Source organism: Mycteria americana, chromosome 1 (genome assembly GCF_035582795.1).
Source record: "Mycteria americana isolate JAX WOST 10 ecotype Jacksonville Zoo and Gardens chromosome 1, USCA_MyAme_1.0, whole genome shotgun sequence".
Taxonomy (NCBI): Eukaryota; Metazoa; Chordata; class Aves; order Ciconiiformes; family Ciconiidae; genus Mycteria; species Mycteria americana.
The window spans coordinates 63,709,351-63,735,433 of record NC_134365.1 but is presented as its reverse complement, the minus strand read 5'-3'; the positions used below and the strand labels follow the sequence as shown (position 1 = coordinate 63,735,433).

At 41.5% G+C, this 26,083-nt stretch overlaps 1 protein-coding gene across 4 annotated transcripts in view; it reads left to right on the top strand.

Annotated features, from left to right (window-relative positions):
- Positions 1–26,083, top strand: part of TBXAS1 (thromboxane A synthase 1) — a 247,856-nt gene that overhangs the window by 115,360 nt on the left and 106,413 nt on the right. For all 4 annotated transcript variants that reach the window (XM_075503014.1, XM_075503023.1, XM_075503006.1 and 1 more), the window contains one exon: positions 1,207–1,303. In XM_075503014.1, coding sequence (XP_075359129.1) covers positions 1,207–1,303 — 97 coding nt within the window. The remainder of the gene's footprint in view (positions 1–1,206; positions 1,304–26,083) is intronic.

Here is a 26,083-nt window from a genome sequence, read left to right as displayed (position 1 = left end):
ACTAAATTTAATTCAGCCCAGGGTTTGCTTGTCTGTTCTGTCGCTGCAATGTAGACAGGTGATAAGCAATATATTGATACTAATCTATATCATAGCAAAATGATTAGGCATCGATATTACCATGGTATTGCAGCATCTGTGGTATTGCTCTCGTGTCCTGCTCTGAGCTGCCCAGCCCCCCTGTGCCTGCTCCAGCCTCCTCTTCCTCTCTCCTGGCAGAGCCATGGCAGCACCGCCTGCATAGTCTTTCTGGTCCAGCAGTCAGCAAAGGTAGGGACTGCAGGCAACCTCTGCTTGCTGGTGGTACTCCTTCCTCCCCCTGCAGAGCAGCCAAGCATGGAGAGCCCATGGGCCTTGGGGGCAATGCTGCTGGAGAAGGAGCTCTTCTGTGGGGTTGGGGTGGGTCCAAGTACCTCTGTGGCATCCGCAATGGTGTGAAGTCCCCCAAGGACAGACCCTGGCTCCAAAGATCAGATTAAACTGGAAGCAGGAGACAGGGGGTGTATGAGCCGAGAGTGAGAGACCCCCATCACCCAGTCTTCTTGTAAAGTTTTATTAATTTCTTTATACTTGGTGGACTTTTTTTTTCTTTTTTGTGTCTTTTTTTTTCTCATTGGTGTTATGCAAGATTCAGATGGTATCTGTTGGATGGTCACGTTCGTGGTAATGCGGAGCCTGGGCTCTGAGATGCACTCGGTTCCAGTGCTAGTCGAGGTGGTGGAAGTGTGCCTTTACTGCAGCCACGCTGGGGGAACTTCTGGAAAGGCTCATTGTAGACAGGGCTTTGCTATGGAAAGACATTTCATGTGGCTAACTGCAGGATAATCGATTTTGTAGGTCTTTCATGATTGTTTGAGTTGTTGGTTACTAATGTTTTGCCTCTTTGCAGTTTGGTTTAGTGATACTGCATCACTTTGTACAGAATTCGCAGTGAGCATAGAGTGTGTAAACTTGTATGTTAAAATGTTGGCTGAGTATCGATTAATCAGTAAAAGGTTTTAAGCTGTTTCCTTTAAATTCCAGGACCATGCATCTTAATTTAATAGTTGAGAGGGATGGGCAAAGATACTGGTTTACCCAAGGGAATATATTTTCTGTGATATTTGTTCATGGCAAATGTTTTCAAGCCAACAGAGGTATTTTAGGGAAGGTGACGGTTCTCTGGTTGATGTTACCTGCTAAAATGACTTTCTACTTTCTTTGTAGGTACTACATTGGTCGGCAGATGTTTGTGGTGGTCTCCACACCAGAGATGATCAAGCAAATCTTAGTGACAGACTTCAGTAACTTCACCAACAGAACTGTAAGTAGATAGAAAGGTTGGCTTTGTGGATGAAGGTGGTAGTACTGTTAATTTGAGCTCAGACCAAAAGTGACTGCAAGGGAGCTGGAAATAGAGAGGGGGAACAAGTACAACATGGTTCAATGAAACTTGAAGGTATATAAACTCACTATATACATTTCAGTCAAAGACTCCTCTTATCAGGACACTCTGAGGATGAAAGAGAATGTCCTTAAAAAAGATATAGTGCCCTTGTGACTGAGGCACCAGATGGATGCTGAAGAGAGAGGCTTTCAATATCCAGTTTTGCCACTGACCTCCTGTGAAGTCCTGGGAAAATCACTTGCTAGCTCTCTTCCTTGTTCTCAATCTGTAACATGGGGACAGTGTTACTTGCTTTCTCCCACCCATGATCTGTTTTGTGGTTTTAGACTTTGTAAGGCAGGAGCAGGCTGCTTGGGACAGGGACATGCCTCCTGCAGCTAACGTGTGTTGCTTTGTCATACTTACCACTCTGACAATAACAAATAGCAAAGAACGAATTTGGGGTTAGCAAGGACTAATACATATGCTGTTGGTTACTTATTTTACTTATCTATAGACACATAAAAAACTCTTTTTCAAGTACTGGTTAGAACAAATAATGAGGGGGGAATGGCCAGAGGGATAGTAAAGATTTCCAGCAGTTCCTCAGCATTTTACAAGGAAATACTGTCACTGTGACCACATGCTGCCTCAATGCCATCCATTCCCTGCTTCTCCTGGCCCCTTTGTATGCTCAAACCTGCTCAAATAAACTCACATGTATTCAGGAGGGTTGTTTGTGCCCTCGGGGAAAATTTCATCTCTGATCAGCTGTCTGTCTCCTCTGCCCCTCTGATCCTCTCTGCAACCAGACAGTCTGTTTGCAGACTGCTTGTCTCCTTTGCTTGCTTCTTTTGGTACATGAGGTTCATCTTGTGACTACCTGTATCTTATTTAATAACCACTTGTACCAGTCACCCTCCATTCTGTCTGTAACTCACATCTGAATGGAAGAATCCCCGTGTGCAAGCATCTTAGGCTGAAGTTGGTGTGTGTGGCAAGGGTCTTTTCGCCATTTTCTCTATATTTGAAGGAATTTCCCACCCCTTCCCTTCTTCCACCCCCAAGCAGGAACCCTATTTCTTTCTGTCTATAACTTTCCCATGCTTTTCTCCTGTATATTTGATAGGAATAGACTGTACCCACTATTCATAGCAGTAGCTGGTGCCCAAATAACACCTCCCTGAAATTAGAGAGCATTCCTTTGAGGGTACATTCAGATACTCGTTCTGCTCTTAATTTTAGTCAGCCTTGTTATTTGAATATATCTGTCTGTGCATTGTCATCCTTCTTATTTGGTGAAGTTTTTCTTTTTCTCCAGGCTTTTATGGTCAGAGGTTTCTCTCTCTCTCTTGTGGTCGTATATCCATCTGTCATGGTCTGTAACATGTGTTCCTCTCTAAAATTCAGGTAGGTCAGGTCACTATAGCCAGTGTCTCTCCCTTTTTTTCTTCATCAGGGATCTGTTAGGTATAGCTGTCTGTGTAGGTTCATATCTTGCCCTTATCACTTGACCGTCCCCTGAACCATTGTGGCTTTTCTGCACAACATCCTGCTGTATGGATGAGGAACTGAGGCATAGACTGAGTGACATCCCCACCACTAACCAGAAAGCCTGTGGCAGATGAGAAAATCTAACTCCTAGCCCTCTCTTTAACAAAATGAACAGTTTCCCCCCTGTGCACTGTTGCTATTTCTGGCTTGCTTAATGCCCATGAGTCTAATTCAAATGAACTTGCTTCATCGTATATGCTTTTATCTGCTTGTTCCATGGTCTTCTCACACGGCGGCAATCTCTGAGCCTTGTTATTTCTCACTTTCCACTTTGTTCCCCCTGTTCTGGCCATTGCTTTTCACTTACTGAAGGTAGGCAGCCTTCTGTTTCTGGGTTCTCCCACATCTAACCTGGGGATCTTTTTCCCCTCGTGAATTTTCACACTGGAAGCTGCCTCTCCTCTTTAATTCACAGTCAGCTCTCTCGGTGAAGTATCGGCTTCCTATACACTAACAGATAGCCTCTCGGCTATCCTGTACACTAACAATTCTATATGAAAATAAATAGTGCTGGCTGGTATGTAATGAAGGCCAGTGGAATTTATTCAGATGTGATTTTGGTTGTATGTGAATAATGGTTGAAAGGTGAGAGTGAGAAAGCACTTTCCAAGTAATAGAATTCTGTCTTCTCATATTGACTGAATAAATGTCGTTTTAAGACTTTTAATAGGGTTGCTTCTGTTTGTATATTTTAAAATTACTGAAAGCAAGCTCCTCTACTTTAAGTGAGGGTTTCTATTTGTCAGTGGAGAATTCAAAATGCAAAATAGATCCCCCTACCTTATTTTACCCATTCCTTCCCCAAATAGTCTGCTCATGAGTGGTTATAGAATTGACTTCGGAGTCAGTGCTGTTCACAAAGCTAGGCTAATATCTTTCAGCCCAGACATGGCACATGCTTATTATTTCAACCCAAAGCCTTTTTTTTAGCTTAAGAGTGTCAGTCTTTTAGGGTGAGAAGGATGGGAAAGGGGGTGAGACCACTGGGTTTGAACAGGCCTTGGGAAAACCCACTGTGCTTTTCTTCCCCATCTTCCCAAATGCATTTCCAAAATCAAGATTTGTACCTCATCCACCAGAGGTGAAAATGTGAGTTATCTAACCCAGAACACCACAAAGAGAGATTATTCACCACACTCTGTAGCAGTTGTAGCAATCATATGTTAACAAAGTGTCACTGAGTTGAAGGCTGTGCAGGACTAATTCTAAAAGCTAAGTGTATTAGGGGGTAGAAGTTTATATTCCATGTTTATTTTGCTGTTCTTTCAATTAATCTTAAAATATATATATATATATATATTAGAGCAAGAGACAATGGGAAATAGAACTTGTGAAGGGTTGCAAACAGTGGATGATGTACTTGATAGACAGAAGTGGATAAGATGATGATTCAGTGAACTCCGAGCTTTTATGAAAGCTGGCTATAATGTGATGCCATGCCTTTGAGTGCTCGTGAGAAGAATGACCCTAATCTGGGATTGTGTACTTGCTGGCTGCTTGCCGGGAAGTCATCAGAAGACCTTTATGGAATCAGGGTGGTTTTAATCTGCTGAGAGGACTCTTTTGGAAGCATCTCATGTCCTGTCTCCACACCCAGAGAGACCTGGACCGTTACACACTTCTCTCACATTGAACCTATCTGCTCACTCATTATATGGACAAAGTAGATTTTGCATGTGAACAGAAGCCAGACTCCTGTTCATTTTATACAATTATGTTTCCCTTTGATATTACACATTTCACATCTTTACTATGAATATTTTTTGAATATTGCTGTAAAAAGCCTTTTAGGTTCCCTTGCCCTCTTCTGTTGTTTCTGAGTTACTGATTAGTAATTCTTGTGACAGGAGTGTATGGTGACTGCAGATCAAATCTGCATTAAGGTTCACTTCCTTTTAGAACAAGCAACCAAGTCTAGCACGCAGGGTGTTATTCCCCTGTAGGCATGGGGTATATTTATTGTTAACTGGATAATCACAAGAAGGCAATAATGACATTCTACTTTCCCACTTAATTTTGACTTGATTAAGGTGAGCATTGTAGCCATTTAAAAACAAAAATATCTACTGTAATGTACCTTCATACTTGAGGATATGAAGCCTTTTCCCTATGTTTTTAATTACAGTTGACGAAGAAAAGAGGAAAATTAGCTTATAGACCTTCTGCCAAAAAATATGGCATTGATTTTAATTTAGGTTAACCATGGAAACCTCAGCCAGCATTCTAGGCAGGGCCGTGCTGTGGTAAATGATACCTTTTTCTCACAACTATGGTAAGTCGTCTCTTGAATAGAAGGTTTCTTTTAAGAGCACTAAGACCATTTTTAGCTGCATTACTGTGTTGTGAGTGAGATAGGTTTATGATGTTTGTTGCATTCTGCCAGGTGGGATAATGATACATAATCTGTTTTCAGATTGTTTTTAATTTCTGCATTGAAAATTTGTTTTTGAATTAGTACTTGAGAATCATTAAACCATACTTTTAAAAATGTAGGAGCAGAATGTTAAGATGGAGCAATGTGAAGAGAGACATTACCTGGTGTGTAATTTAAATGATCCTGAAGTTGTAGGCCAAATATTTGCTAAAAATGTGGATCAGTGAGCCCAAAGGCAACAGGTAAGTATTGGCTAGTCAAGGTTTGTCAGGCTGCTGGAGTCAGTGCTCTGCCAGGATCCATGTGGCTATCACAAGTGGAAACTAGTAGTTGATCCAGACCAAATCCTTAAATCTGCATGCCAATCAGCTGGAGGAGGGTGAGATTTTAAAATTAAAAATCTACACCAATTCCAATAGCTGTAAGAAAACATCACTCTTTTCTCATCAGGAGCTTTGCTGCTACAGTGGAAAAAGTAGCAATGGATTAACAACAAATAATAATGAAGTGGTAAAAGTAAGAACAAAAAAGTAGCATGGAAGTTGATATAGCATGGCAGTACAAATTCCTTGTATCCCTCTTGAAGGAAAAGACAGTTGCCTGAGCTGCTTTTCTTTTTGTCCTTGTCCTTGTCCTTCCCCTCCTCCTAGTTTATCTGTGTGGGACATGATTATTCTTTTCACGTGTAGAATTTGCCTGTTACACTAAGCTGTTGGCCTCATCTTTATTTTGCTAAATCTGTAATGCTTCAGGCCTACCTGTGGCATTAAACAAATAAAGTACAGCCACCAAATAGGAAGGATCCTATTTTCTGCATCTTGTTCAGCTGTGGTCCAGAACGGCTGCCATAGCCCTGCATCGGCTGTTCTTTCTGGTCTCTTGTTCTCTCTGGTCTCAGGGAACACAGTACTGGCAAGACAAGTGTCTGTGTATATTGCTCTATCAAATGGTTTATCCAAATTTGATACAAGATGCCCTCCAGAGGTCCCTTCCAACCTCAACCATCCTGTAATTCTGTGAATTTTGGGTCAGGCCCTCAGCCAGCATAAATCAGCGTACTTCCATTAACTTCAGGTGACCCTACACTGACTGATAGCGATTATGCGTCTCCAGAGCGGGGCTGGGATGCACAACTGGCTTCAAACAGCTCAGTGTGGTGCCTCAGGAACTGACTCTGTGTGTGTGTGTGTGTGTGTGTGTGTGTGTGTGTGTGTGTGTGTATGTGTTCTTGGCCTTTTGCAAGTAAAGGGTCACTTGCGTGTCTTGTGCAAGATCTTACTTGATACCTTCTGCTTTGATTTTTAGAGTACAGGCATTGCCTGTACGCAGCAGCCCCGCTGATGTGCTGTCATTCAGTAAACAGTGGGAATTCAGTTGTGTATCCAAACCCATAGTCTGATCCAGTTTATGGGCTGGGCTGTTTCTTCAGTCCCTCGCTCACAAATATGGTTTACTGTTTTGAAAAATAAACCCACTAACATATTCATTTGGAGATATGTCATGTAAAAATAGTTAAGGAATGAAAAGTTGTGTAGCATTGCCAAAAGACACATCTACATGCTGTCTTGACCCTGTACCCTTGGTTGGTTGGTTTAGAAATGTTTCTTTTCTTCAAATTAAATGTCCTGGGATTATTTCCGGTTGTGTCAATGCCATCATCATCCTCCTTTCATGTGAATTTCTTAGTTTATTTCCAAATTGTTGTTGCAAAGTGTGATGAACTCAGTTTATAAACAGATGATGAGTGTGCTTTGTTAGAGGCTCACCTTCGCATGGGCGTGTAGTTTGGAGCACTAGTGACACACAGTATGACGGTGCATAAGTCAATATTTGGAAAATGATTCAAACGAATGGAAAAAAAGGTGAAATATATATAATGAGGTCTTCATTTTCCACCCTTTAAAATGACTGTTCAGTGGGATAGTTTAGTACACAACTGATGTTCCAGTGCGTGCTAATAATTTGATTGTGATATTTAGTTTTAAAAACAAGCTGGGTTTTGTGGCAGCAGAGGGAAGGAATGTGCTTTAAATTTGTTCACTGGCTCAGTCTTTTTATATATGTTTTTTCATTTTCCCATTCCTTCATCTTGTTTCATCTTGGATTTTGTTGGGTTCACATAGGACATGGAAGGTGACCAGCATAACACTTCTGGAGCCAACGTGTCCCAGGATTAGTTGTTACACCTGCATGTGTGCATGCGCGCATATTTGTATATATTTATGGATGCGTACAGATGCACACAGATTGATTTGGGGTCTCTCTATGATTTGAGGAGATGCTGAATCTCTAGTCCTCACTAGAGCCTTGCAGATGTCAATTGTGCCATATCTTATTATGGAAACTTCACAAAATGTGCCTCTTTGTACAAGCTGTGGTGACATTTCAGTTCCTGATGCAGCAAAGCCATCACACCTGATGGCAGGCCGTGCCTTGAACATCCAGTTCTTTGTGATACAGAGCTGCGATGTTCTCTCCTCCCTCCCTCCTTCCCTCCCTCCCTTTGCAGGACAAATTCAAGCAAGTGTCGATCCTGCCACATGTACAATAAGGCTCAGTCTCATTGAGCTGCGAATATTCAGTACTTCCAAAAATCATTCTGTGCCTTACGAGGATAAGTGAAAAGGTGTCCAAGCAGTGAATTTATTAAGATTTACTTTTTTGCCTAGCAGTTTTCTACAGCTGCTAGATCATAGTTGGTTTGAAATCTTGGCTGGTACAGCTTCATTATAGAAAGGGAATTATGCTACCAGGGAATGCGTTTGGCTCTACAGCACTTAACTGTTTAATATTAATTTGGTTGACTGCATATTTGTGGGTGCTGTTGTACAGCCATGTGAGCCCAGATGCCTGAGTGATTTTCCAGTGCCAGTCCCTGCCAGGGAGCTGGGCAAGGGCTCTTCCCCTTGTTTTGACCTGATGGTTCTCACTGGGCTGTGCTGGAGCAGGAGCTCCTAGGCTCAACAACCATAACGATGTATCTGCTTTCTTTCCCCAGTGTGCCTCCATGGCTGTCTTCTAGACATAGTAGGATACCTTTCTAGCTTGGTCAATGTATAGGTAACTATTTTGCCACCTTCTTTACCTGGTAAAATAGCTTTTAATTCTGGATTTCTTTCTTCTTTCCTCTTTTTGCTTTCAGAGCTTGCTGGTTAATTTTTCTGAGCAATTAAATCCAGTTTTGTTTAAATGTTTTAAAGTAGCAGTGTGTATGCTTGCAATAGACACTTTAAAATTAAAATAATAAATATTGAGAGGGTCATTTCTTTCAGACTGTGTATGTCTTTTTATGCATGCACAACAAATTGCCCCTTATTCCCTGTATGCTGAAGCTAATAGCACAAAACTAATGTTGTCAAATGATCACTGCTATTGACTGTAAAATTAATCAGACTTTGACTTCAGTTAGCCTTAAAGAAAGACTTGACATATTGGTAGACCGTGTTCTGGGAACCACCTGATCCTCTGAATCCCAGTGAGATGAAGTCTGGTTTTGTGATTAGGGCTGTAGGTTGGGTTTTAGGATCTCTGAGCTCAGTTTTTGGCTTTGCTACAGAATTCCTGTGTTCACAAAGGCAAATCATTTAGGAAGTGCTTTGTCACCTTAACAAATGTAAAAGAGTATGTTGGGAGTTTCCAGCTGAACATTATCATTAGTGAATGTTACTGCTTCAGAACTGATGGCAAATGGTTGGGATTTGGTTTATCTGTTAATTCAAATAGTTGTGGTGGGAGGTTTTTTTGTTTGTTCTTAAAAGAAGCTTCAGAAATGTAGAGGAAAATGTTTTATTGAAAAGCTCTTTTTTTTTCTTCCTTTTAAGTAACTTTCTATTTTGAAGTATTTAAAAAAACCCTAAAGTAGTAAAGTTAATATTAGCAGATTCAGTTGAATGTATTTTGAGGATTATCTTCTCTCAAGTTTGTCATTTTTATTTGTAATTCTAATTCAACAGATAACCAAATGAAATCTCTGTCCTGCAAAGTGGGAAAGCTCATTTGTACTTACCTTGAACACATGGCATGTGCCTCTGCTGACTACTATTCATAAAAAAATGTTAGCCTTTACTTACTTCTATGCACATTCTTATATCTCATTTAATTCAGTGGGCCATGAGTGTGTATTTACCTAAGTGTGTTTATTAATAGTCTGTCCAGAATGGGGACGTTCCCTTAAATAGGAGCCTTTGGTTTTCTGTGCCTCGCGTGGTAAAGAGGGCGAACACGGTCTCTTCTCATACATTTAAGTATTTGATAAAGACTTCTGAAAGTTTAGGAAGATATCGATAACAATAGTTTGGAGTGCCACAGAACGGCTTACAAGCAATCAATCTAAAAACACTGACTGTAGTTAAGTCCAATTAGTTTGAGGATGGTCTGGTTGACTGACTTGGAAGGGACCCTCTGTTAAAGAAGAGAGCCCGTAACTGACATTTTATTTCCTTTGAGCAGTTACTGAGATGGTTTGCTGTTTGAGGAAGGTTTTCTGTGTTGCCGTGGCTGGAGGGAGCTCTCCTGCAAGAGGTCAGCATATCCCCAGCAGTGGTGGTCAGACTGTAGTTGGGCTTGGAGAAAGCCAAGTGTGGCTTGTAAGGGTGCTATTTTAACTAGCTAATATATTGTTGTCCAGATAGGTCGTGTGAATTTGTTTGCTTGAGATTTACGAATCTCTAATTGAGTAAGCAAACACTAATATTTGTCACATTTCCAGGTAAGATAGCAAATAAAACCAGCTGATCCCTCCTGTATGAAGGGCTAGCAGTGATGGTGGAAACAGATGGGTTACACACAGATGGAATACAAAATAAAAACTTTCCACTTTTTCTCTTTTCCAGACATGGGTTGTCTGTTTTCAGATGCTATGGGCCATAAACTTTGGCAATATAAAAGCAATGCAATTGACTGTAAGGAGGCTAGAAGGCTTAAAAACAAGTTTCCTCTTCTCTTGCCCCCCATCAAGACATGATGAATCAATAGGTTGAGACCACGGCTGATGTTGAGATGCACAGTCATCTTATCTTTTACAGGATTTATTATGAAGTGAGTTATTTTTCAGCATGGGTCTAAGTATTTGAATCTATCCCTGAGTCTTTCTCTGGTTTATTAATGGGCTGCAGCGCTGCCATCACCATGGTATCCTGCTACCTCTTTCCCTGGGAAGACTGCAAAACCGCATGTTGATGAAATTTACATTTTTAATTCTCCACTATCCATGCCTATACGTATAAAAATGGCTTGCAAAGCCATGGGGGAACACAAACACAAGGACAATCTGGTATCGAGAAATGACTAGGGTTGCTGTGTTGTTTTGTTTGTGTTTAATGCTCTTTCTTTATGCTATTATACTGCAGCCATCATTGGTTCAATACCTGCTCCTAGGTAGACACCAGCACACCAGATGGATTACGTACTTTACAGCGCTAATGATAGTGGCTGATAATGTGTGCAAATCTCCCTTTCACTGATTGTTCAAGGCAGTTAAGAAATACTGAATACAGCTGTACATAATTACGCTTCTTTTGAAACTAAACCAGCCTGTGAAATTTCTGTTCCTGGAAAATGGTCAAAATTAGTCAATAACAAAACAAACAAACAACAAAAACCCCAACCCTTTGCATGTACTTAGTTAATGGTATATTGTGACATTCTGTTTCTTAGATGCAAGCCTTCCCTGCCAACTCTATTGAGACTTAAAGGGGGAAAAAAATGCTGCATAATGAAACTACAAAGAGGTGGTTTTGCTGCAGGTGTAGGAAGATGCTGATTTGACAACACTCTGTGCGTATGCACTCGTTTATGTCAGAAGGAGTTTGTGTAGGACTAAGTATGTATGTGCCTTAGTGTGTTGCAGGTATGTGAAGGAACATTCCCTCTTTCTACCCGCTCCCTATTTCTTTCACATGTTTTAGTTACTGTAAGATCAACTTTCAAAATTATCTTTTTAGGCTTGTTTATCCTTACCTTTTTTTTCTTTCTTCTATCATTCTGCAAAATTTTCTTTTCTAAATGACTGAAGAAAACAAGATCAGGGTTTTATTAGGTTTTGCCTTCCCCCAGCTTTTCTCCTGTTGAAACTTGCCAATCACTTTTAAAGCCTACATTGGGCTTTTCTGCAGCACAGGAGATATCATTAAGGCTTTAAACCCACTAATGAGGGAAATGTGCGCTGCTTGAAGGCTCCTGCAATATTAACTACATCCAATTATGTTAGGTAAACGTATGAGTATAGTCAAAACAGGATGAAAGCATATCTTTCTATTCAGGCCAAAAGCAGTCTTCTGAGCCAATCTTTCATCAAACTTATATTGGCTATTTATTTACTGGTTTTGCAGCACTTTTTTTTTTATACTGCAACAGTGAAGACAAACAACACTTATAGACAGGAAAGGACTATCTATTCCCAGGGCTCTGTTCCTTATTTAAAGAACACGTTTTACTGCTGGATAAAATATGTGAAATCTTAAGGCTGATAAATATTTTTTTCCTGTTTAAATACAGTATTGCTTCCTTATCTAATCCTGTCCTTAGCTGACTGTGTTACGAGAAGGTGTGATAAATGTGCAGCGGAGATGCAGTTCGTGCTGGTCTTTGCTGGTCCTGATCTTTGATTTCTGTTCATTTGTTGTTTTTTAAAGGGAAGCTCAACTTATCCTACTTTTTTGGGCATATGCTGTGGGGAAATTTTTTCTGAAGCTTATTCAGTCTAATAGCACAGGTTTTCAACAGTCCCTCATTTCTGACTTCTGAAACTGTTATTTGTCTGTAGCAGATTGGTTGTTTTGTTTACAGTTTTCTCCCTTTTCCCTACTGTTGACATACAGGAGAGCATCATGTCCTTTGATTCCTGCCTCTCCCAGTCTGCTTTTGTTAGGAGAAGAGTAGAAGAGTAATTAGTTTCTCACTTGTTCCAGTATTGGTACAGGCTCAGATCACAACATTCAAGTTGGCCTTTTTACATACTTGAGCAATCAGAGTTCAGACCCAGTACTTTGCTTTGTTTTCATGTCTTTATCCACATTTGGAGATAACTCCGCTGCTCATGAACAAAAAGTCCTTTTGAAGCACCTGATGGTAGAGGAACCCGTTCAGGTCTATGCAAGTGATGTTTCACAGCACAGGGAAGTGATTTACATGTACCTACCCAGAAGCCTAGGAGTTCAGCACTGAGCGTTGGAGCAGAAGTGACATGGCAATATATGATAGTCTGAATGGTTGCCATGTATCATGCCTAAGATCTGTGTAGCCTAATTGAGTGTCCTCTTCCAAAAGCGGCCAGCAGCAGAAATCAAAAGAGTAGCATAATAGCAAGACAGACAGTGACAGTAATCTTCCTTCTGGCTTACCTGGCCAGCCTCCCACCTCCCACCCAGCCTACCACAGCAACCAGTGCTGTGGTGACTTCTAGTGCCAGAGGTTTTATCTGGGCATCATTTCTCCTAATGGCTCCCTTGGCTACAAATCAGTTTCCCCACACCACTTTTGAATCCTTTCTGTTAACTATTAACACAAGCAGGTGACTTTTTTTCATGGATGAGCTTTTTGTTTAGAATGTGATGGGAGTTATATTTGGGGACTTGTGTGTATGCAAGTGAAGTTCATTCCTCTTCAGTAACAGTTAATGTGATACACGTGGGCATTATTATACTAATGCCTGCAATCCTTTGCTCTTCATTTTAAGTCTTTTAAAAGTAGTATTGTCATCTCAAAAATAGTGGGAATAATTCTCTCTTTAGTCATTCATTCAGATAGCTTAATCCATTTACCTGCCTTTATGTTTATACTTGAACTTAAACATATGAAAGGTTTTTTCCTTTCCTTCTTTTTTTTTATATAATGATAATATTCTTATCTAGCACAATGCTAACAACCTTTTGTTAAGATGCCTTAGCTGGACTTACCATTCCCACAGCAAGGCCTACAGAAAGGCTCATGTGAGCATTCCTCATCTGGTTCAGCTCAGAAGCTAATCCATCTTAGTTTATGTATCAGTGCGGACTTTTTCAAAACTATGCAGGCTGACTTGGCACTGAAGCAGATGATGAGTGCTTACAGGGGCTCTCCACCGGCTCCATTTCAATGGTGGTAATCTCCAATAGGTGGGGGGTGGCGAACAGCTGATGGGGTAGTAGCATCTTAAATTGATGCAGCTGTTTTTGTAGTGGTTCTCTGACCAGAGCCTGGAAAGTTGTCTTCTGATCTTAACAAAATTACCTAGCAATTAACTCCAGATTTGTTCTAAGCAAAAATTTTTGCCATCCTGGTTTTTTGCTTGTGATTGTACACTACGTAAAGTTCATTCTGCAACAGTAAAACCTCCATGGGAAAGGATGTTTAGAGATGATGTGCTCCTTACCACTGACAGTGTGTTGCAGCTATAAATCTTATAGATCATAAGTGAAAAATGAATCGGCAGGTCTTATTTTAGTCTTCAGTGAGAAATCTTCTTTGTTTATATAGCAACCACATATCTTGGCACCATTTGTTGTAAATAGTTGATAGCAAATAGTTGGCTGGTCTAAGCCTTAGGAAGGGAACACGCCGCAGTGTTATGCAGGTGCTGGGGAAGTGCTGCACTGTGCACGCAATGCTCCCAACCACGACCAAGGAAAGTTGCAGAGCACTTGCCCCGTGCTGCTAACTTTTTCTCAGCGTTAAATTCCCCACACTTAAAAGAAAAAGGAAAGAGGAGGAGGGGTGTAAAATTCAAGCCTGCACACTGCATGGCTTGCTCCCAGCTCTCCAGCGTAATGAGTACTCCCTACTTTGAGCACACCTGGCCACTGCTCATTTTCACGTTGATTCACCTGTTTCTGAAGGCTCGGTGATGGCTAGAGGAGGCTCCATTTAGCCCCCCAGACACATACGCAGCAACAGACATATACACGGATCAGGAAACAGCTATCCTGCAGCAAAAGAAAAGGATTGTTGATCATTGTTAATTATTTACTCCTGCCAGTCTCCTCTCACTGGTGTTAAGCAACAGAAACTAAAATAACTACATTCTTTACTGAAATAATGTCCCATTCTTCTTCTTTTCCTTTCACGCTTGCTCTTGCAGAAAAGGGTTTGGGGAAATAAGTAGTAAAAACAAGAACTATCTTGCACTGTTCTCCTCTGCTAGGTTAATTGTAAGTTTAAGACACACAAGATATTTTTTTCCCTTTTCAAGGCAATTGCAAACGACAGTTTCCCCATTTCCTTTTCCATTTTCAGTATGCGCATTTAGATGAAGCTAAAACTGCACTCTTGCACTTTTTATGCAGCTTTCCTAAAATAATTCTGAATAATTTAACAATGGCTCAGAAACATTCCAGTTTAACCAGTCGTTGACCTTCAGTCACATTTTAATGTCGTCAGGACTATACTGGTATATCATCAGTTCCAAAGAAGCTGTATAGTAGCAGAGGCAATGGTGGTATCTATAATTAGAGTTGCCCAATGTCTTCCATTACAATGTTTACCTCTCAGTAGATCATCAAACTTTAACTGCTTCAATTAATATTTTCCATTTAGAATTTTTCAGTCAAAATGGTCTATTTCGGAGAAGAAGCCTAGGGAAAAGACAGGGTTATTTATCCATTGTGGGGAAAAATAAACCCTTTGACTTTGGCTTTGTTCCCTCTAGTGTAAGGGCTGGATATAAAAAACACTTCGAAAATCTGACCAAACTGCTTAAGTTTATAAGCCCCTGAAGAATCTCAGTAAATACAGACTCAACAAAAATTATTAAAGAACAAGGAAACTCACTTGCTAGTATCGCTCTCCGGTGACAGGGCTCTACAGATCACTGACTTCTTCTACAAGTTGTCATGTGAGCTTTATGTCTAAAGGTTGCGAATCCTGAGTTTGTGACTGATTCATTTCACATGAAAGATTTTTTTTTTTGTATGTAATATTAAAACCTTTCAGGACATTATTTTCTTTATAAATGTTACATTTGCAAAACCAAATAGAGATCCTGTGGCAAAAAATAGCGTAGGCTAACATAACTAAAGAATTGGACCCATTTTTGCATATGCTTTAGGATACAAAGACTGCACTCAGTCTAAGATTTTCGAACCTTTTAACGCCTTATTTTGCACTCCTAATTTCCTCTTAATATAATTGTAATTGACTGCAGCAGGAATAGATGGCATGCTATATTACCAGCATCAAGAATTAAAAAAAATATATACCTTACATGGCCCTTAATGTTTTCTGAGATTTCATTAGGAAATGTGTGGAAGATAGAAGTTTCATGTTGTGGCTGATTTTGAAGAGTCAAAAGCCGAAATAAAAGTAGAAAGTTGATTAGAATATTTTGTTTCAGTTACAGCTTCTAACGTAAAGTCAAAGTTGTTTCAATTTGCAAAGTAAAGTTATTTTGTTCCAAAAACATATATAAGGAGATATTTTCTTGGAACTTTTCTCCATTTTTTCTTCCAGAAAGCCTGGAAAAACAAATTGATTTTGCAGTATTTCCAGTTTCTCTCAACCATGCGGCTTTATTTAAGTTTCTCTAACCAGCTCTGGTTTTATTTTGTTTAATGTTTGATTTGAGTTTTTAGAGGGAACGCCCCCTCCCTAATTGGGGTTTCACCATGTCAGATTAGACGTTCTCTGGATGCCCCAGCTGCTGGATGGCGCAGCCTCGGTTTTTCCCTCCTCGGTGGTCAAGCAGGGCAACTCTCGTTTCCTCACTTTTTTTCAGCTGTTCCCTTGGTGCTCGTGGTAGCTTTTATATTATATTGGCAGTGTACAGTCAGTTTTGGCTGTAAGAACCCTAGGCTGGTCCCAGGGTTAAGATTTATTCTAAGTAAAAATTTCAGCAGGGTTTTAGACATGCTGCAGCGGGTTATTTTTTCAGTTTCAAGATCGCTTTTATTTATCAGGCTGTTGGATGCTGGGGGGATTCAGCACCGACTTCAGATGTGGGAGAAGCAGCTGTGCAGATGCAGAACGAGTTCTCGTGATGCGGGAGCACGTGCTGCAGTGGCCGGCGCTGATGGTTGGAAAGTAAAACCCCTTCCTTTCTCCTTCTCCCACCCACCAGTAAAGCTGGGGCTGGAAGTGCAGATACCGGTAACTCGTAAAAACGCTAGGCGCGTGCCATCAAGCGTGATCTGCGCGCTGAGTACGGGTGCAGCCTGCCAGTCTCGCTGGATGTGTGGTCCTCCAGAGAGTGAGTCCTCTTTTCTCCTTCAAACGGGAAGTCCCAGCAGGCAGGGCTACGGCAACCTCCACTCGCGTTCCCCGTGGTCTTTCCGGGCGCGCCTGGCTGCTGTGGGGTTAACGCTCAGTGAAAGGTTGCAGGTGTTCCATTCTCACAGCTGGCACACACTCCTTCCCTGGGCACTCGATAAAAGACAACCTAAATCCCAAACACTGCGCTGTCCTAGTGTGCGTTGGCTAAAGCTTCCAGCTTGTCTACGCCTGAAATGCTAGCACTGGCTTTTTGGGCTACATAAGGGGGGGAGAATTCAGGATCTGACCCATCCCTCTGGTTCCATGTCATGGTGACAACGCGGTAAGACTGAAGCAACGGGGTGGTGAAGCAGACCCGCCGAACGCTGTGTCGCCTGAAAGGAGGCCTGTTTTGCAAGAAAGGGATCGGTGAGCTCTGGGGCGTGGGCTCCAATCTGTGGGGTTGTGGGTTCTTTTGAAATTTTATCTTCTCCTAGAACTCTTAAGATGACAGGATCTGGTCATGTGCTTCACGCTTCATAATCCGCACTGCTTGCTATTACAAGCCTAATATGTTTGAGAATGCAAAAGTAGCTGATACTGTTAATTTATTTTGAACAAGGTACTTGCTGATACTCAGAGGAGCATTTTAGCTGCTCTCCTGGAAGAAATCAAATAAGAGCGATGTGAGGAACAGTCTGGTTACAGGTTGTTTGGGAAGTGAGGCTGTTTTACTGAAATTGCGAGCTCCAGGGAACTCGTGATAAGTCCTGTAATATTATCTGTACGCAATAGGACTTTATTATTGTTGAAATTATCTTATGACAAACACTTAATTCTCGATGTGCTCAAATTAATTTGTGAGAGTCAAATGAACAAACGCTATTTCATATAAGCATTATAAGCGTGTTTTGACATGCTTTGATAAATTAGGATTTTTTTTTTTACTTGATTGAAACCAGGCAAATAACCACAAATATGTAATCTTGGAAGATAAAATCCTGAAAGTGTGCTATGCAACTACTTACAAAGTTTTATAGCCTAGCTCTTCTTGAGGGACAAATAAATGAAGAACGAAAGCAGCTACTACTATCAGGAAAATGCATTAGTGTTTTGACAGATAGATGTGGAGATCTTAATACACGAAATTTGGTTTTTTCCCTGATGTGTAAATATACACTTAATGTAATTAGAAACAATTGTGAAGTAGCAGGCAGGGAATTCAAATTCTTCAGTTAAGCGGATATTGCAGATGTGATTTGTTGACAGCTTGTCGTGCTGCCATTACAGCTGACCTGGAGTTTTCTTTCTGAATGACTATTCAAAGGAAAACTAACATAAAAAGAGACATATTTGGCCAGGGAATGCTCTGCCTCTGACTAGCAGCAGATGCTTAGAGAAAGAGCAGAACAGGGCAAGTGCAGAGTGGTATTTCCTATGGAATAGCCCCCTAATGTCTGACTGTCCATGGCTTTTGGACTTCCTGAGCAGGAGGCTGCATCCATGTTTTTAATTTTTAATAGCCCTTTTCTTCCAGTAGTTCGATTTAAATAGCATCTTGAACCCATTTGTATTTTTGAAAATCATGAGGAGTCTCCACAAGCAAACTTTTATTTTCTTTGTTTGACGTTGTTTTCAAATTTCCGTTTTGGCATTGGGGGGGAAAAAGGTGAAAAACTTTTTCCTTGAGTTGTTTCGCATGTACTGGAGATCATTGGTCTGAAGTACTGATTCCAAATGTTCTGTTTCAAATTAGATAAATGACAGTTTGAAATATATTTTGTTTATCGGGATGTTGTCACACAGGAAATGGGATTTTAGGCAACAACTTTTAGGTGCTGCATGGCAACCTGGAAGACTGATAAAAACTCTTTGAAAAGACTCGCAGCTTTTGGTCATAGTTTACTACTTACTTGCTTACTTTTGGTGTTTCTCAATGCTTTGCGATTTTAAGCCAGACTGGCCTGTGTATAATTTTATTTCTATATTACAACATCTGAGTGAAAGAGGTCAAACCAAAATTGCCAATAAAATATGAAATACATGAAAACGTGACATTTTTATATATACCCTGCTCTGAAGAAAAGTTTGGCATACAAGTAATATTTTTAAACTAAGCCGTTGGTAAGTCTCCCCTTCACCTGCCTAGTTTGCCTCTGCTAGTACTCAGAAAGTCTTAAGCATTTAACCCCGTTTGAGGGGCTTAATTTGAAAATACAGATTAAAATCATTGCTTAGCCATACCTAGTGCTTGGAAGTGTCTTGAGTCCCTTGGAGCTGGTGATTTCAACACTGATGTTTCTCAGGCACCTGCAATTCTTTTTCTAAGCATCATCAAAAGCCCTTTGATGCCAAAATGCTTAGCAGTTTTGAGATCTACCTCGTGTTCAGCCTAGGAGACCTATGCATATGATATTTCAAGAGGAGATGGACCTCACAGGTACCTTTGAAACTGGCTGGTGGTTCAGGCTCTGAAGAAAAAGTAGCAGCAGCAAACATGTTCCTTCAAGTCACAAGAGAAGGTGATAGAACTGCGCCTCTTCAGTACAGTCCCCAGTGACAGGAGGAGCTGCCCAGAGTGCCCAAAAAAGGCTTTCGTGCATTTTTCTCCTGGAAATCATTCCAAGGTGCTCATCTCATCTCTCTGGGAAGTGCCCTACCTAGCAGCCTGTAGGCGATTGTTGGGGAAGATGCGCTTGCAGCCTTATGTGTTGAAGCTGCTCCGCATTGCATGCGGGCCTTGGCATTCATGGTAGAGAAGTTAGTGAATCTCTGCAGCCTAATAGGGTAGTCATCTGGATCAGGGAAGCCAAGCTTTTTGATACTACTACAAAATAGTGCTGATCACGGAGGCCAAGGTTTCATATACTACTGCAAAATATTGCTCATGCGTCTTTATCTAATGATAGTTTTATATAAACAGACCTTGGAGAGGGACTGGGACTGTAGCGCATTTCACAAGGGGAATGAATGCTCTAAGTCCAGTCTCAGTTCACTCCTCAGTATTCCCTGGCAAGGACAGGAGGGTTTGGGACTATCCCTCCCTGCACCTTCCCCTAGCCTGTACTCTTGCTGTGATAGTTCTTTCCTTCTTCATTATTCTTATTTCCTTACTCTTCTCCCCATCCATCACCCCAGGAAGGAATTACAACTTTTTCTCCCATATGTGTGAGTTTGGTTCCCTCAGTGACATTATGAAAGGGAGTCACCACCATGACTTCCTTCACTTTTCAGTTGAAATAAAGGGAATAATCCCTGATCACAGCTGTAGTGGCCTCTTCTGGAGCACATTGCATTATGATGTCCATGAGAAGGGAGGTGGTGGGGCCCTAGGGAGGCATGAGACTCTTCCTGCGTTGCTGTCACGGCAGCTTGGACAACTCCGTTCTCAGCTTTGGTGAATCCTCTTCTGAGGTCTCTAACTGCAGACCCAAGGCATTTGGGTCAGGATGATGACAGGGGTCAGCAGCCTAAAGGACAGGCAGTGGGAGGCTGGGTAGTACTTACAGTCTCTCTTCGTATTCTCCAGAATCTCCAGGGGTGCTGCAGCGATGTCTCTGAATAAGAAGACTATGGAATATGATATTCCTATGTAACGGAAAGATCTAGCCCAAGTTCTTATGGGCGTTGCCTGCCATTCCTATGTACGCCAATGATTGAAAGCACGGGAATATATCTGTAGCAAAAGTTATTGGGGACTGTTTTTCTCCAAATTCTCCTTACAATCTGTAAAAGGAGCCTTCTGGTCCTCAACCTTTTCTCTAGGAAAAGTGTGCATAAACAGGGAGGCTTTTAATAGTCTTATGACTTTATCCAACATTAAGAAGTCCAGTTACGTCAGCTGGGAAGTGGATTTAAACATTGTGTTTAAAAACTGCTTCTCAGCACAGCAGAAACTGCGTATAGAGCACAGGTTCTCTAGTACAACCTGAATTTGTTTGTAATACCGAAACTCCTAATTAATTAACAGTAAATACTTTTTTTCTTTGGTTTGATTGTTTTGACCCCAAATATTGCAAACTGACCGCCATATACAAACTGATGAAGGCATGGACTTAATTTTGATCTTGCTTACACCAACAAATGGAATGATGTGTGACTTGCATCAGTCTGGGTCAGACTGCAGGAGGCCATATGTGTTTGTTTTAGCATTTATGAATGGTTATATTTACCTCATTGCAATGACTCGCTTTGGTTTCTGTTGACAAAACCGTGACTTAAGAGAATATTTGCGAAGACAAGAACAGATGTTTCCAGGCTGCTTGCCACAGAGAGGAAAAAAGCCAGTATTTACTTGTAAGCTGGTGTTGACTGTGCCATTTTTCCAATGAGTAATGATGAACAGTAGCCATTAGTCAGTTGCTGAAGATCCTGACTTGACAACAAAGGAATGGGCTTGGAGATGCCTTTTTGTATAGTCTGATCTATACAGTAGAGTGGAAGACAATTGCTGTAGTCGCTGAAACCAATTCTACCTTGTAACACACTTTTTAAGTATCTGAATGACCAAGGAGAACCTAAAAGCTTCATGAAATAGATGATGCATGGATATTTTCTCCCCTTCTCCACGAGCATGTTAGTTTCAAATCAAGCTAAAAACTTTTACTAGACACTTTTATGAAATTGCAAAGCAACATAAGCTTTTTGGTTTAGTTTTTTTGGTTTAGTTTGGTGATTTTCTTTTTCCTTCTGCAGCCATAAGAATGCCTCCTGAATCATAGATACTAAAATCAAACTTGTTTTAAATGGCCTTTTATAGAGGGGAAGAAAGTGTAATAGACTACCAGCAGGGTTAATGATGATCTGGGAGGGGTTTTGGGAAAGTGTTTGTGAAGAAATGTGTGTGCACAGTTTTAATGGTCAAGGAGGGACTGACTTCAGTCACCCAGGAGCGGCAGCGTGGGGTGTGTGGCATCTGAGGATTTGGAGATGGAAAGGCAAATGAAGAGTGAGCCTACTCTGGGAGAGACAACACCCGAGTGTAGCGATCGCCTCTGGTGTTATATGGGTGGGGAGCCCCTTGCAGGCAGAGCAGAGGGGTGGGAGAGACCCAGTGGTCTCCCACACTGGGGCACGGTGCTCAGTGGGCAATGCCAGGCCTTTTCCCTCCACGAAGGCTGTGATCTTTGGGTAAGGAGTTGAGTCTTGCTCCAATATAATGATGATTTGTGAAGAGAGAAGTGATACACGTTTTGAAGAGATGTGGCTATAACGTCTGTGTAAGCAGGAATCTGCTAGATGGAAATGATAATGAACTACAGGGTATATGACATAAACCAACTCTGGTTTCTTTTTAATAACGTGCAACACAGTGCTCTCCTGGTTCAACCAGAAGCCACTACACAATGTGTCTTTGAATGTCATGAATGCAGGGAGAGCTGAGCATGACTTTTCCTCTTACAAAACACCAAGCAAGTTTGAAGGAATATATTGTATCAGTTTACCAACAGGGAATTTTTCAAACTAATATATGGAGGCTTCTTCTGCCTTCCCACTTTCATGATCCACTTATTGCAGGCTTGGTAAGATGTATTCCTGGAGATATCGCAGGGTTTTTTTTCCTGTTACTTTTTTTAATAGGAAGTGTTATGTTTATCTGTAAGTGTCATGCCACTGCTACTGGCTGGATGAAATACCATCTGAGCAGTTCATGGGCGTACTGGTTCCACCTGCTGGCTGAACTGGTGGTGATGACCTGTCAATCAAGTGGTACAAGCAGGCTTGAACAAGTAATCTTATGAAAAGATTTTACAAGTAATTCCTGTCTGAGGGATGGGGATAGAGTCTTGTCTTCGTGCTACAAACTTCCTCTCTGGTTTTTCATTAAATTTCATTAAATTCAATTTCAAAATGCAATTTCTTAAGCAGGATGGCAATACCTAATCACAAGTGCGCTTTTAGCAAGACAAGGACAGCAACCCTCTTTGAAAATAAGAAGATGAACAAATTAACCCACTGATGTGCCAGCGCTGCTGCCTGCTCGTTACTTCTGGAGCTCACCCAGGGAGAGAAAGATGAGACCCGTTCACCTTAGAGCTATCACAGATACTGCATGGCGTGCCCGAGGGCTGGGAGAAGGACGACCCCTTGCATTGGGAACATACCCCAAAAATTTCCCCAAAGAGGGAAAAAGGTGGGGGTGGGGGGAACCCAGAGCTGGACTCAACCCTGGATACTGCAATGACCATGGGTACAGAAGGAAGGCTGGAGGCGAGAGGAGCGAATGGCTCTCGTTAGCATGGGTTGTAGGGTTGAGACTAGGGCTAGAGTTCAAGGGCGCATGGGCATGGGATTCCAGTTAAAGCTGGATCCTGCAAAGCCTGCAGGGCTAGAAGAAAGCTGAGAACTTACATGACGGCAAATGGTGTTTGCTAGGTATGACTAATGCCAGAATTAGTGTTGGAGTTACTGTTAGGATTTGCAATTTTGGATGCTCTAGAGCTTAGTTCCTTGTTTGAATCTCACCAGGCTTTCAGTGAGGGTTGGCTCCAGCAGAAGTAAATCTTTTTTGATTGGTTTCGTTAGGACTAGGCTATGATTAAGTCTAAGTTTAAGATTACAAAGTTTCTGAGATCCTGTTTTATAGAGTTTCATTTCTTGCTGTGTTGTCAAAGCACGTGGAGTAGATTAGCAGCTGGTTCTATGGAGGTGAATGGTTTATATTGTAGGTTTTGGAGCTAGTAGGTTTTTAAAGGTCTGTGGTGGTTTTGGCTGGGATAGAGTTAATTTTCTTCATAGAAGCTAGTATGGGGCTATGTTTTGGATTTGTGCTGAAAACAGCATTGATAATACAGAGATGTTTCAGTTACTGCTGAGCAGTGCTTACACAGAGTCAAGGCCTTTTCTGCTTCTCACCCCACCCCACCCCACCAGCGAGTAGGCTGGGGGTGCACAGAAGTTGGGAGGGGACATGGCTGGGACAGCAGACCCCAGCTGACCAAAGGGCTATTCCATACCATATGGTGTCATGCTCAGCATATAAAGCTGGGGGAAGAAGAAAGAAGGGGGGGACGTTCAGAGTGATGGCGTTTGTCTTCCCAAGTAACATTACGCCCTGCTGGACAGAGCCCTGCTTTCCTGGAGATGTCTGAACACCTGCCTGCTGATGGGAAGTAGTGAATGAATTCCTTGGTTTGCTTTGCTTGTGTGCGTGGCTTTTGTTTTACTTATTAAACTGTCTTTATCTCAGCCCACAAGTGTTCTCACTTTTACTCTTCTGATTCTCTCCCCCATCCCACTGAGGGGGAGTGAGTGAGCGGCTGGGTGGCGTTTAGCTGCCTGCCGGGTTAAACCACAACAGTCTTTAGAGGTGCCCTTTAGACTCTTTGAAGGTTCACCTATTCAGGATATTTTAAGAGTGTGTGGCTGCATTGACTTTCTTCTGCTGGTTGCAAACCTTCATCCCTCATTTTTCTGCCAAAGGAAGAAGAGAAGGTTTCTGAGGGAACATCATGGTGCTGCTATCTTTCCTCCTTCTCCAGGCAGTCATTGCTAACTGCCAGAGGTTCAGTCTAGCCTGCTAGTGACAAACTCAGAAAAGGAGCAAATGATTTATGAATCACACAAGGCTACAGTTATACTCCAAAATAAAACTGGGACAGGATATTAATGCATGAGCAGATCCTACAGATGTCCATATTGACATGCTTCTTAGCATGGTTTTGTCTTGCGTTGATTAGTTGTCCGCCAGGCATGGTCTGGGCACAGTTCAGGAGGTGAACATGCACCACGACCATAAGAAGTTTGGATATGGCCATTCTCTTTGGGAAAGTGATTTAACCTCGGGGACAGGAGGGGTTCTGTACCTCTTGGCCTCAGAGCCAGAGAAGAGTCACTTGCCTGAATTATTTAGTAATACACAGCAATCCAAATTGACTCAGGGACAAACAAGCCAATAACTGGGCCTGAAGGGTCAGCCTAAGGAACAGCGTAATGGGGAGGGAATTCTTGCATCAATTGCAAAGATGCTGCTCATCTGCAAACGTTACGTTGTTTTCTGTTTTAAAAGCACTGGTGTTTTAAAGGATTCGTTTGGAAGCAAATCCCTCCAATTTTCTTTGTTGTTTCTGATGGCATGTCTGTGATTGTGGGAACTGGGTAGCACTGTGCAGGTATGCTGCAGCAGATTACCATGCTGCCAGTAGGTTTCATGCAGCATTACTGTACCGCGGTCGGAAATGGTTGATTACACAGGAGAAGGAAGCGCAGAGCAGTTGTTGAGTATTTAGATAATGCTAGATGGAATATGAGTCTGATTGCATTTGACTTAAAAGCAACCTTCTTCCCTGCCTAAAAACCAAAATCCCACCCCTGAAAATATTACAGCTGCCTCCCATGGTAATTTTTTTAGTGATTTTTATAGGCTCAAGAATTCTCAGATACAGCTAGTACTTCGTCTGTTCGGAGAGAGGTGACACCTCATCTTTCACTAAGATACTTCAGGCTCATTCTCATACCAAATCCATTTTCATTCCTGCTATATGAACCTGTAACATAGGTTATGCAATTAGGAGGAAAGTGTTTGCAGAAACGATAAGGAAAACCTGATAAATGAAATCCGCTATACACTGTCAGTCACACTGACGCTGTTCCAATAAACACAAACATGTTTTTGTGTACCCAGTTTAAAGAGACAGAGTAAAACAATTTATGGCCAAAATTGTCTTTCCTTCCTTGCAGCGTTTATATGTATATAATACTATACACACCAACGATATGTTAAGGGAGCATTATTGACATAAAGTAGAGTGCTAAACAGGCAATGCTATGGTTAGTGTTGTAGTTCTAGCATTATAGTTAACAGGCTTTTTGTTCAGTAACTGGGCCCCTCTCTGTGAATGTGCTATATACAGTCTTTATGCAATTAGGAGCATTTTTTAGGGTAGATGTTTGGTTTTAGGAAGTGGTTTTGCTTTCAAGACAAATGCAGTCAGATTTATATCACATCTGTTATTATCTAAGTGGAGCCTTGTCTTCCAGAGGAAATTTGTCTTATAGAGTGCACAGATTGGGCAGCCTTCAATTTAGGAGTGGATGCAAAATACTTTTCTAAGTGTTGCCCTGTAATTTTTTCCTTTTTTTTTTTCTGTACACTATTCAAACCTTGCTTGGAAGACAAAATCAGTCATTTCCTTGTGGGAATTGTTATTCTGCTCTTTCACTGTAGTTTCTGAGTGCCTCAGAAACGTTAATGTATCATTAGCAGTTCTGAGGAGGTGATGTGATACCTCCACTTTATAAATCAGGGAGTGAAGGCTGGTGGTTGAAGCACAGGACCAAGAGTGTTTGCTAATTTGGGGTCCCCATTCAGTGACCTGATTTCTTGGACTAATGCATTTTGTGTGATCAAGGCACATTGCCTGTTGTTGATTTCAGTGGCATTAGTGAGTGCTCAGGTGCTCTGCAATTGGCCTCTGGGCTTGAAACTGAAAACCGAGGAAATAAGGAATACTTATTTGGTGACCAGCTGAGTCAAGATTTAGTGTAAAGGGCTTCCCTAGCAGCACATAAGAACTGTGGAGCAGAGACTAGCATGCAGTACTTTCTCCAAGGATGATGCTCATTTCCAGTTGTCCAGAGCCTCCTTCTTCTGATTCTACTATGCCTTTGAATATCTGTAACAAACGAGG